At 44.6% G+C, this 14,086-nt stretch overlaps 1 protein-coding gene across 1 annotated transcript in view; it reads left to right on the plus strand.

Moving 5' to 3' along the window:
- Window positions 1-14,086, plus strand: part of mast2 (microtubule associated serine/threonine kinase 2) — a gene marked incomplete at both ends in the record, with an annotated part of 222,871 nt that overhangs the window by 115,928 nt on the left and 92,857 nt on the right. The window contains 1 exon segment of the mRNA XM_084459068.1: window positions 6,944-6,975. Coding sequence (XP_084315194.1) covers window positions 6,944-6,975 — 32 coding nt within the window.

The following is a 14,086-nucleotide window of genomic DNA, read 5'->3' on the forward strand; positions in this document are numbered from 1 at the left end:
AGCTGATCTAGACCACTATAATAGAGCTGATCTAGACCACTATAATATAGCTGATCTAGACCACTATAATAGAGCTGATCTACCAGACCACTATAATAGAGCTGATCTACTAGACCACTATAATAGAGCTGATCTACCAGACCACTATAATAGAGCTGATCTAGACCACTATAATAGAGCTGATCTAGACCACTATAATAGAGCTGATCTACCAGACCACTATAATAGAGCTGATCTAGACCACTATAATAGAGCTGATCTAGACCACTATAATAGAGCTGATCTACCAGACCACTATAATAGAGCTGATCTAGACCACTATAATAGAGCTGATCTAGACCACTATAATAGAGCTGATCTACCAGACCACTATAATAGAGCTGATCTAGACCACTATAATAGAGCTGATCTAGACCACTATAATAGGGCTGATCTACTAGACCACTATAATAGAGCTGATCTACTAGACCACTATAATAGAGCTGATCTACTAGACCACTATAATAGAGCTGATCTAGACCACTATAATAGAGCTGATCTACTAGACCACTATAATAGAGCTGATCTACTAGACCACTATAATAGAGCTGATCTACTAGACCACTATAATAGAGCTGATCTACTAGACCACTATAATAGAGCTGATCTAGACCACTATAATAGAGCTGATCTACTAGACCACTATAATAGAGCTGATCTAGACCACTATAATAGAGCTGATCTAGACCACTATAATAGAGCTGATCTAGACCACTATAATAGAGCTGATCTACCAGACCACTATAATAGAGCTGATCTACTAGACCTCTATAATAGAGCTGATCTAGACCACTATAATAGAGCTGATCCAGACCACTATAATAGGGCTGATCTACTAGACCACTATAATAGAGCTGATCTACCAGACCACTATAATAGAGCTGATCTACCAGACCACTATAATAGAGCTGATCTACCAGACCACTATAATAGAGCTGATCTACCAGACCACTATAATAGAGCTGATCTACTAGACCACTATAATAGAGCTGATCTACTAGACCTCTATAATAGAGCTGATCTACCAGACCACTATAATAGAGCTGATCTACTAGACCACTATAATAGAGCTGATCTACCAGACCACTATAATAGAGCTGATCTAGACCACTATAATAGAGCTGATCTAGACCACTATAATAGAGCTGATCTACCAGACCACTATAATAGAGCTGATCTAGACCACTATAATAGAGCTGATCTAGACCACTATAATAGAGCTGATCTACCAGACCACTATAATAGAGCTGATCTAGACCACTATAATAGAGCTGATCTAGACCACTATAATATAGCTGATCTACCAGACCACTATAATAGAGCTGATCTAGACCACTATAATAGAGCTGATCTAGACCACTATAATAGAGCTGATCTACTAGACCACTATAATAGAGCTGATCTACTAGACCACTATAATAGAGCTGATCTAGACCACTATAATAGAGCTGATCTACCAGACCACTATAATAGAGCTGATCTAGACCACTATAATAGAGCTGATCTAGACCACTATAATAGAGCTGATCTACCAGACCACTATAATAGAGCTGATCTAGACCACTATAATAGAGCTGATCTAGACCACTATAATAGAGCTGATCTACTAGACCACTATAATAGAGCTGATCTAGACCACTATAATAGAGCTGATCTACCAGACCACTATAATAGAGCTGATCTAGACCACTATAATAGAGCTGATCTAGACCACTATAATAGAGCTGATCTACCAGACCACTATAATAGAGCTGATCTAGACCACTATAATAGAGCTGATCTAGACCACTATAATAGAGCTGATCTACCAGACCACTATAATAGAGCTGATCTAGACCACTATAATAGAGCTGATCTAGACCACTATAATAGAGCTGATCTACTAGACCACTATAATAGAGCTGATCTACTAGACCACTATAATAGAGCTGATCTAGACCACTATAATAGAGCTGATCTACTAGACCACTATAATAGAGCTGATCTACTAGACCACTATAATAGAGCTGATCTACTAGACCACTATAATAGAGCTGATCTACTAGACCACTATAATAGAGCTGATCTAGACCACTATAATAGAGCTGATCTACTAGACCACTATAATAGAGCTGATCTAGACCACTATAATAGAGCTGATCTAGACCACTATAATAGAGCTGATCTAGACCACTATAATAGAGCTGATCTACCAGACCACTATAATAGAGCTGATCTACTAGACCTCTATAATAGAGCTGATCTAGACCACTATAATAGAGCTGATCCAGACCACTATAATAGAGCTGATCTACTAGACCACTATAATAGAGCTGATCTACCAGACCACTATAATAGAGCTGATCTACCAGACCACTATAATAGAGCTGATCTACCAGACCACTATAATAGAGCTGATCTAGACCACTATAATAGAGCTGATCTAGACCACTATAATAGAGCTGATCTAGACCACTATAATAGAGCTGATCTACTAGACCACTATAATAGAGCTGATCTACCAGACCACTATAATAGAGCTGATCTAGACCACTATAATAGAGCTGATCTACTAGACCACTATAATAGAGCTGATCTAGACCACTATAATAGAGCAGATCTAGACCACTATAATAGAGCTGATCTAGACCACTATAATAGAGCTGATCTAGACCACTATAATAGAGCTGATCTACTAGACCACTATAATAGAGCTGATCTACCAGACCACTATAATAGAGCTGATCTACTAGACCACTATAATAGAGCTGATCTAGACCACTATAATAGAGCTGATCTAGACCACTATAATAGAGCTGATCTACTAGACCACTATAATAGAGCTGATCTACTAGACCAATATAATAGAGCTGATCTAGACCACTATAATAGAGCTGATCTACTAGACCACTATAATAGAGCTGATCTAGACCACTATAATAGAGCTGATCTAGACCACTATAATAGAGCTGATCTACCAGGCCAGTATAGAGCTGATCTACCAGGCCGGTATAGAGCTGATCTACCAGGCCGGTATAGAGCTGATCTACCAGGGCGGTATAGAGCTGATCTACCAGGCTGTTCCAGGCCTGTTCCGGTCCTGTTGATAACATTAGTCCAGTTCCAGGCCTGTTCTGGTCCTGTTGATAACATTAGTCCAGTTCCAGGCCTGTTCCTGTCCTGTTGATAACATTAGTCCAGTTCCAGGCGTTTCTGGTCCTGTTGATAACATTAGTCCAGTTCCAGGCCTGTTCTGGTCCTGTTGATAACTTTAGGCCTTCTCTGTCTGAGGGTCTCCTGACTCACACACGTACTCACTTACACTCACACACACACACACTCACACACTCGCACACACTCACACACTCGCACACACTTAGACAGGGCTGAGCTCTACACATACATATCACCCACACATTCTCCTTCAGCTTCACCCCATCATATGTCCATTAGCTTATCTTAAAAGGGTCTGATTATGCACATTTTCAACAATTCAATATAAGTCTTTGGGGTCCCCAAAACATGTCTCTGAGTATTTTTGCAAAAAAATCCACTCAGAATAAGTGTTCTAGCATGCGTCTATACCCCTCTGTTGACCACGAGATCAGATTGAGCGGATTGAGTGCTTTTTTGTGAGTGGCTGTAAGCTAGCGCACCTAGGATAGCGTTTGTCCGGTTATCACTCCCTCCTCCCTCACTCCCTCCCTCCGGTCAATGTTGACCTGCATTTCTCTGTTGGCACCACAAGAGGCAGTAGTCCCAGCACACCAAAATAAAGAAGGACACCAAAATCACCCTATATAGCTGGCTGACTTCCCTGATCCCTGACTTAACATGATAGTGCCCATGTTATTTTCCACGGTTGCATGCTGTTACCTCTAGCTGCATTCGCTAGCTAGACACCACCAGGCTATATGACACCACGCAACTAGAAACAATAAAAGATAGATTCTGTAGGCCGAGGGGAATCCAATGATTTCCACTTCTTAACATTTGATCATTTTTAATGACCGCTCGATGAACTAGAAGTCTACCAATTTCATTCCACTAACATTACTCTAACACTCTAACATGAGATGAGCATCCGGGTTGAGGCAAAAAGGGAGTTTGTTCGTGTTAGCTAGCTAGCTAGCGTTAGTACTACAGTGTATATGCAAACAAACACAGCATAAATACTTATTTATACAGTTTCTGCATAATTTCCACAGACAGTTGGTATTGCTTGATCATTCAGAAAGAGTTTATCTGAAATTCCTGCATTTTACTGACCCAGGTTAGAAAAGCAATCGGGCAAAAAATGGCTAGCACACACTGCTAGTGTTTTGCCAATTTCAGCGGAAACGTTGATCCACTCAGCTGCTGTCCTTTGAGCTTGGGAGATGATCTGTGCTGCTTAGTACATCCAAGAACAGAGCATTTTCCATGTGAAGACATTATGCTAGCTAGCGGGACCTGCAAATAATGTCAGCCTTTATGGCCAGGTAAATAAACGCAGGTGATTGGAGGTATTCAGGTGGGGGCGGGATTATTATAATAGGCCCCCGACTGTGATGTAATTGGACACGGGGGATTTGAATGGCTTGCTGGGACTCACCTTTTTCTAATGTTTTCATTAGACCACAACAAAGTGACTGGGTTGTTTCACTTCATACTTTGTGTGTTAGTAGGCCATCAGAGACTGTATCTGCAAAGTAGTTTTGCAAACCGTTCACCCAACTGCCATTTTGAGAGAGAAAGAGAGAGGGAGTGAGAGGGAGCGAGAGGGCGTCGGAGAGAGATGGTTGAGAGAGACTGCCAGCAGGCAGACTGCATCCATGCAGGAGTGCTCCCTGTCTGTAATTCAAATGAGTGGGGGATCTGCTAAGTAGGCACTTTGAAAGTTGCCGGCGTGTTGCGATTCCTCCAGTGGCAGCATTAGCAGAGTGTGGGCATGAAGTACCCCGGGCATGAAGTACCCTTCTGGAACACAACACGCTCCACAGACACTGTCTGTCTGTCTGTCTGTCTGTCTGTCTGTCTGTCTGTCTATCTATCTATCTATCTATCTATCTATCTATCTATCTATCTATCTATCTATCTATCTATCTATCTATCTATCTGTCTGTCTGTCTGTCTGTCTGTCTGTCTGTCTGTCTGTCTGTCTGTCTATCTGTCTCTATCCCTCTCTCCTTCCTTCTCTCCCTCCATGTCAGCGGTCAGTCTCTCTGTTTGGGCCGAGGGATGTGGAGCGCTTTCTTCCCCCTGACGGGTTTGTGTGGGATCCAGGGAAGGAAGCCCCTGACTGGGCAGCATCGGAGCAGCTGCCTGCTAGCATGAGGGTGTTAGTCCTGCCGCACGTAGGCGCTGTGTGAGGCGCTGCCTGCTACCATGAGGGTGTTAGTCCTGCCCCACGTAGGCGCTGTGTGAGGCGCTGCCTGCTCACATGAGGGTGTTAGTCCTGCCACACGTAGGCGCTGTGTGAGGACCTGCCTGCTACCATGAGGGTGTTAGTCCTGCCACACGTAGGCGCTGTGTGAGGACCTGCCTGCTCACATGAGGGTGTTAGTCCTGCCGCACGTAGGCGCTGTGTGAGGACCTGCCTGCTACCATGAGGGTGTTAGTCCTGCCGCACGTAGGCGCTGTGTGAGGATCTGCTCACATGAGGGTGTTAGTCCTGCCGCACGTAGTCGCTGTGTGAGGACCTGCCTGCTCACATGAGGGTGTTAGTCCTGCCGCACGTAGGCGCTGTGTGAGGCCTGCTACCATGAGGGTGTTAGTCCTGCCGCACGTAGGCGCTGTGTGGGCCTCTTCTGCTCAGGAGGTCGTGGCTCCTAACCCGTCATTTGCACCTGGTGAAACCACACAGGCTCAAGTAGCAGCTGGTGCGGATCGCAGGGTTCTCCTGACCGCCCTGCACGTTGTGCTGGAGGCCGTGTGTTTGTGCATGTCCGTCCGAGCGTGTGTGTGTGTGTGTGTGTGTGTGTGTGTGTGTGTGCGCGCGAGGGTATTTGTGTAGCCTTATTGATCTAATGGAGAGTGTGTGTGATATTGAGAGTAAGCTGATTTGCTAATGGAGGCATGACTCAGGTTTCCCGCTGCAGGACAAGCTAATAGTCTGCTGTTGTTGCCTGAGCTCAGCCAAGAGAGATTTGTTCAATCTAAACCAGCTGTTGCACACACACACACACACACACACACACACGCACACACACATTTGTACGCATACACACATGCACACACAAACACGGATGCGCGCACACTCATATGCACACACTCACATACACACACGTACCACACACACAAACACTATGCACTTAAAACACACACATACACACAAACGCACACTCCTCCGTGTGTGTTTTGTGAAGATTGTCAACATAATGCATTTGGGCCAGATGGTGCATTGGTGGAAAAGTACAGTGTCAGTGGTCTGCTTTCTCCGAGAGTAGCAGTTCCTTCACCTACTCTCAACATAATGCACCTGGTCTGGCACACTGGTGCTCCTCTGCCCCCAAGTGGATAACTTTAGGAACTGCAAGTCATAGCATGGGTTGTGCTGTTCTGAAGCTGCCTGCTGCCTAGTATTGTATGGACAATATCATTGGACACTGCACTGTTTTAAGTTATAAAAATATAACCACCCAACTGAATTTATAACTTTGCCTTTAGAACTTTTAGATGACTTTCATTGATAAAGAATAGTCCTAAAGTATGTGCATCTCAATTCCAAAGGTGTTCTAGCTACCTAGTGGATATATGCAGTCATTACATCAGCTTGTTCTGCGTATGCCATGTTCTCTCAGTCTACATAATGATTCCAGTCATGTGTAGGAGGGTAATCAATACCTTCGTCATGCTTGACCTCTAGCTGCCAACTGCATTGAAAGCCCTGCTCTTGTTACGACTGACAACACTGACATCACTTCTGTTTCTCTCTGTCTTTCAGAAGGAGCTGAGTCTACCGCGGAGAGGCAGTTTGTAAGTACCCAGCATGCCTTTGTGTCCTCTCGCTGAACGAGCCCCCATCCCTGCCTGTGTGTGGGGGGCTGAGGCGTGTTTGCGCCGGTCTATGAACACTGGACCAGACCAGACCAGACCAGACCAGACCACTTACGCAGCCGCAAGCCTCCACCCTGCATCCATGTTGGTGTGGAAGCAGCGCGGAGGTGTGTGTGAGCCGGGTAGAGGAGGTGTGTGTGAGCCAGGTAGAGGAGTGGTAGAGGAGGTGTGTGTGAGCCGGGTAGAGGAGTGGTAGAGGAGGTGTGTGTGAGCCGGGTAGAGGAGGTGTGTGTGAGCCGGGTAGAGGAGGTGTGTGTGAGCCAGGTAGAGGAGGTGTGTGTGAGCCAGGTAGAGGAGGTGTGTGTGAGCCAGGTAGAGGAGGTGTGTGTGAGCCGGGTAGAGGAGGTGTGTGTGAGCCAGGTAGAGGAGGTGTGTGTGAGCCAGGTAGAGGAGGTGTGTGTGAGCCGGGTAGAGGAGGTGTGTGTGAGCCAGGTAGAGGAGGTGTGTGTGAGCCAGGTAGAGGAGTGGTAGAGGAGGTGTGTGTGAGCCGGGTAGAGGAGGTGTGTGTGAGCCAGATAGAGTAGACGCCACATACTGGTTTGTTTACCTCAGTTTTCACCCAAGCAGTTACGGCGATGACGAACATCCTGGTCCAAGGCATGAGAGACGTTGATCAGCGTTTTAAGTGTTTCCGAATGTCCGCGAATCGTTTTTTTGGTTGTGTATCCCCAGGCCAGTCCACCAATCAGAGCTGTGTTGACACATAATGACGTGGTGTGAGCAGATAGACGTTTCAGGAGATCCAAGCCAAGTGGCTCACAGCCTGTGAGACGTCCTGAATGATGTCTCTGAGCCAAAGAATCCGTCTCACAGCGGTTGTCTCACCAAGTATAAACTAGGCTCTCGACTCTCGCTCTGAACATGTGGCTCTGATTTAGACTTATGTAAGGGCCTTTGGGTCAGTCCTTCCTCACTGGAGGCTTCAGGGAGAAAGGACGTTTCCTGATGTTACACAAGAGAGTCTGAGAGAGAGAGGAGGAGTTAGAGCTCAGGAGGACAGAACATTCTCAAAATAAAGATCCCTCCAGCGCTCTGTCACCACGCCTTCAGGACCTCACACACACACACACACACACACACACACACACACACACATGGGTGACGTGGCCTAGCACCACGACTACAATTCCCACTCTGGCTAACTACGCAGTCTTGATGGAGCTAAGCATCGTTATTACTCTAGGCAATAGCCAATGGTGGCACAGCTAGCCCACACTGACCTAACTGAGAAACCTTAACGCTGACATTATGGCATGCACACACACACACACACACACACACACACCAGGGTTTCCGTTAACCGTTTTTTGTCCAGAAAAATCTGTTGAAGTCCGATATATTAAAATCTCTCCAGTCATAATGTCCGGACACAATAATTCCCCCTAATTGTATTAGGCCTACAATAGGCTAAAATTAAATTTCCATATACTATGATTCCTTTTGAATATAAAAAAACGAATAGGCCTATTAATTTTGTTCTGTTAATGTGTAGGCTACTGGCTAGTACACCTATGCGATGAAAAAACAGCCGTAAGATAAACCTGTCTATAGGCTAGCGGGCCACCATAGATAAACATGCCTATAGGCTAGCGGGCCACCATAGATAAACCTGCCTATAGGCTAGCAGGCCACCATAGATAAACTTGCCTATAGGCTAGCAGGCCACCATAGATAAACCTGCCTATAGGCTAGCAGGCCACCATAGATAAACCTGCCTATAGGCTAGCAGGCCACCATAGATAAACCTGCCTATAGGCTAGTGGGCCACCATAGATAAACCTGCCTATAGGCTAGCAGGCCACCATAGATAAACCTGCCTATAGGCTAGTGGGCCACCATAGATAAACCTGCCTATAGGCTAGCAGGCCACCATAGATAAACCTGCCTATAGGCTAGCAGGCCACCATAGATAAACCTGCCTATAGGCTAGCAGGCCACCATAGATAAACCTGCCTATAGGCTAGCAGGCCACCATAGATAAACCTGCCTATAGGCTAGTGGGCCACCATAGATAAACCTGCCTATAGGCTAGCAGGCCACCATAGATAAACCTGCCTATAGGCTAGTGGGCCACCATAGATAAACCTGCCTATAGGCTAGTGGGCCACCATAGATAAACCTGCCTATAGGCTAGCAGGCCACCATAGATAAACCTGCCTATAGGCTAGCAGGCCACCATAGATAAACCTGCCTATAGGCTAGCAGGCCACCATAGATAAACCTGTCTATAGGCTAGCAGGCCACCATAGATAAACCTGCCTATAGGCTAGCGGGCCACCATAGATAAACCTGCCTATAGGCTAGCGGGCCACCATAGCAAGCGAGAGGGAGCCTGATCGAGGTACAGAGCTTGAGGCGAAAATGCATAGGCCTATTAATATCGAATGGAAATTAGCCTATGCACGTTGTAAGTTCTTACACTTTATTTAAGTAGGCTATATTTATTTTCAAAGAGTTTTGTTCTATTTGAGCCTATCTGATAAAAGGCCGAAATTAGACTATAGGTCTAGAATTCCAATCAGCGCAGCCGTAGGCCTTAAATTAAAAAAAATTACGAGAAGCCTACATGTTGCCTAACCTCTTGCACTTTTAAATCAAACTGTTATATATTTAGACATGCATTGTGTAATTTCTGTATTCAGCCCAGCCCGCCTATCAGTTGTTTCTCAACAGTTATGTCCTCCTCATCCTCATAGCCTACTGCGATGTCCGTGGTTATAATGACGCTGTTTTATTGATAAAAAGGGTAGGCTAAAACTGGAAAGAGAAATTAGTAAACACATATTACTGTCGCGAATCCCAAACCAATTAGCCTACATCCTCAAATCCGATTCATGCAATTGAAATAAACATTCATGTTCTAGTCTACAGTCGCAATTCAAAGGTGACTATTTACGGGCTGTGCAATTACAGGCCTAGCGCATGGAATCATGACAGCCTATCACACATTTAATCATACAGATGCGAAATAAGACAATAAATGGCATATATAAGCTACACAACGGCCAATCACCGCGACAAACACCTATAATAGGCCTAATATTATATTATAATATAATGACCGGAATTTCTCCAGTTTGTCCGGAAAAGTCTAATCTTCCCGGACACATTGACCGGTACCGATTTTCTCTAACGGAAACCCTGACACACACACACACACACACACACACACACACACACACACACACACACACCTCACTGACCCATATTTATCCAGCTCCGTTTACAGTGTCACTATGCCATGACTGTTCTAGAAGCTTCTAACCCCCCCCCCCCCCCATAACCTACATGATGATCAGCAGCAGCAGAATGAAACCAGAGAATCTGGCTCTGTCACAAATGTTGACGGATTAGTAATCGGATGACATGTAAACATCTTTGGTCACAGGCTGGGCCAACCGACCTAATATAGACAGAGACAAGGGAACGAATCCTTGCCGTAGTGTCCCGGGTCAAAGAGCTGGTTGTATGGCAGGTTAAAGGTTAAAAGGTCACTGAGGTGGTCACTGGAAGCCTGAAGTCTCTAGCAGCATTCGCACCACATTGTGTGTGTGTGTGTGTGTGTGTGTGTGTGTGTGTGTGTGTGTGTGTGTGTGTGTGTGTGTGTGTGTAGGAACAGCTGAGCATCCCACTGTGAGTGCTGCAGGCCTATTTATATCTCTGCCAGGCCGACTTATCTGTGCTACAGAATAGTCTCTCTCTCAGTTCACTCTCTCTGTGAAGAGAACAGAATAGTCTCTCTCTCAGTTCACTCTCTCTGTGAAGAGAACAGAATAGTCTCTCTCTCAGTTCACTCTCTCTGTGAAGAGAACAGAATAGTCTCTCTCTCAGTTCACTCTCTCTGTGAAGAGAACAGAATAGTCTCTCTCTCAGTTCACTCTCTCTGTGAAGAGAACAGAATAGTCTCTCTCTCAGTTCTCTCTCTCTGTGAAGAGAACAGAATAGTCTCTCTCTCAGTTCTCTCTCTCTGTGAAGAGAACAGAATAGTCTCTCTCTCAGTTCACTCTCTCTGTGAAGAGAACAGAATAGTCTCTCTCTCAGTTCACTCTCTCTGTGAAGAGAACAGAATAGTCTCTCTCTCAGTTCACTCTCTCTGTGAAGAGAACAGAATAGTCTCTCTCTCAGTTCACTCTCTCTGTGAATAGAACAGAATAGTCTCTCTCTCAGTTCACTCTCTCTGTGAAGAGAACAGAATAGTCTCTCTCTCAGTTCTCTCTCTCTGTGAAGAGAACAGAATAGTCTCTCTCTCAGTTCACTCTCTCTGTGAAGAGAACAGAATAGTCTCTCTCAGTTCACTCTCTCTGTGAAGAGAACAGAATAGTCTCTCTCTCAGTTCACTCTCTCTGTGAATAGAACAGAATAGTCTCTCTCAGTTCACTCTCTGAGAAGAGAACAGAATAGTCTCTCTCTCAGTTCTCTCTCTCTGTGAAGAGAACAGAATAGTCTCTCTCTCAGTTCACTCTCTCTGTGAAGAGAACAGAATAGTCTCTCTCTCAGTTCTCTCTCTCTGTGAAGAGAACAGAATAGTCTCTCTCTCAGTTCTCTCTCTCTGTGAAGAGAACAGAATAGTCTCTCTCTCAGTTCACTCTCTCTGTGAAGAGAACAGAATAGTCTCTCTCTCTGTGAAGAGAACAGAATAGTCTCTCTCTCAGTTCACTCTCTTTGTGAAGAGAACAGAATAGTCTCTCTCAGTTCACTCTATGTGAAGAGAACAGAATAGTCTCTCTCTCAGTTCTCTCTCTCTGTGAAGAGAACAGAATAGTCTCTCTCTCAGTTCACTCTCTCTGTGAAGAGAGCAGAATAGTCTCTCTCTCAGTTCACTCTCTCTGTGAATAGAACAGAATAGTCTCTCTCAGTTCTCTCTCTCTGTGAAGAGAACAGAATAGTCTCTCTCTCAGTTCTCTCTCTCTGTGAAGAGAACAGAATAGTCTCTCTCAGTTCACTCTATGTGAAGAGAACAGAATAGTCTCTCTCTCAGTTCACTCTCTCTGTGAAGAGAACAGAATAGTCTCTCTCAGTTCACTCTATGTGAAGAGAACAGAATAGTCTCTCTCTCAGTTCACTCTCTCTGGGAAGAGAACAGAATAGTCTCTCTCAGTTCACTCTATGTGAAGAGAACAGAATAGTCTCTCTCTCAGTTCTCTCTCTCTGTGAAGAGAACAGAATAGTCTCTCACAGTTCACTCTCTCTGTGAAGAGAACAGAATAGTCTCTCTCTCAGTTCACTCTCTCTGTGAAGAGAACAGAATAGTCTCTCTCTCAGTTCTCTCTCTCTGTGAAGAGAACAGAATAGTCTCTCTCTCAGTTCACTCTCTGTGAAGAGAACAGAATAGTCTCTCTCAGTTCACTCTCTCTGTGAAGAGAACAGAATAGTCTCTCTCAGTTCACTCTCTCTGTGAAGAGAACAGAATAGTCTCTCTCTCAGTTCACTCTCTCTGTGAAGAGAACAGAATAGTCTCTCTCTCAGTTCTCTCTCTCTGTGAAGAGAACAGAATAGTCTCTCTCTCAGTTCACTCTCTCTGTGAATAGAACAGAATAGTCTTTCTCAGTTCACTCTCTCTGTGAAGAGAACAGAATAGTCTCTCTCTCAGTTCTCTCTCTCTGTGAAGAGAACAGAATAGTCTCTCTCTCAGTTCACTCTCTCTGTGAAGAGAACAGAATAGTCTCTCTCAGTTCACTCTCTCTGTGAAGAGAACAGAATAGTCTCTCTCTCAGTTCACTCTCTCTGTGAAGAGAACAGAATAGTCTCTCTCAGTTCACTCTCTCTGTGAAGAGAACAGAATAGTCTCTCTCTGTGAAGAGAACAGAATAGTCTCTCTCTCAGTTCTCTCTCTCTGTGAATAGAACAGAATAGTCTCTCTCTCAGTTCACTCTCTCTGTGAAGAGAGCAGAATAGTCTCTCTCTCAGTTCACTCTCTCTGTGAATAGAACAGAATAGTCTCTCTCAGTTCTCTCTCTCTGTGAAGAGAACAGAATAGTCTCTCTCTCAGTTCTCTCTCTCTGTGAAGAGAACAGAATAGTCTCTCTCAGTTCACTCTATGTGAAGAGAACAGAATAGTCTCTCTCTCAGTTCACTCTCTCTGTGAAGAGAACAGAATAGTCTCTCTCAGTTCACTCTATGTGAAGAGAACAGAATAGTCTCTCTCTCAGTTCACTCTCTCTGGGAAGAGAACAGAATAGTCTCTCTCAGTTCACTCTATGTGAAGAGAACAGAATAGTCTCTCTCTCAGTTCACTCTCTCTGTGAAGAGAACAGAATAGTCTCTCTCTCAGTTCTCTCTCTCTGTGAAGAGAACAGAATAGTCTCTCTCTCAGTTCACTCTATGTGAAGAGAACAGAATAGTCTCTCTCAGTTCACTCTCTCTGTGAAGAGAACAGAATAGTCTCTCTCTCAGTTCTCTCTCTGTGAAGAGAACAGCATAGTCTCTCTCTCAGTTCACTCTCTCTGTGAAGAGAACAGAATAGTCTCTCTCTCAGTTCTCTCTCTCTGTGAAGAGAACAGAATAGTCTCTCTCTCAGTTCTCTCTCTCTGTGAAGAGAACAGAATAGTCTCTCTCTCAGTTCTCTCTCTCTGTGAAGAGAACAGAATAGTCTCTCTCTCAGTTCACTCTCTCTGTGAAGAGAACAGAATAGTCTCTCTCTCAGTTCACTCTCTCTGTGAAGAGAACAGAATAGTCTCTCTCTCAGTTCACTCTCTCTGTGAAGAGAACAGAATAGTCTCTCTCTCAGTTCACTCTCTCTGTGAATAGAACAGAATAGTCTCTCTCTCAGTTCACTCTCTCTGTGAAGAGAACAGAATAGTCTCTCTCTCAGTTCTCTCTCTCTGTGAAGAGAACAGAATAGTCTCTCTCTCAGTTCACTCTCTCTGTGAAGAGAACAGAATAGTCTCTCTCAGTTCACTCTCTCTGTGAAGTGAACAGAATAGTCTCTCTCTCAGTTCACTCTCTCTGTGAATAGAACAGAATAGTCTCTCTCAGTTCACTCTCTGAGAAGAGTACAGAATAGTCTCTCTCTCAGTTCTCTCTCTCTGTG

Source organism: Borostomias antarcticus, assembly GCF_949987555.1.
Source record: "Borostomias antarcticus genome assembly, chromosome: 26".
NCBI classification, from domain to species: domain Eukaryota; kingdom Metazoa; phylum Chordata; class Actinopteri; order Stomiiformes; family Stomiidae; genus Borostomias; species Borostomias antarcticus.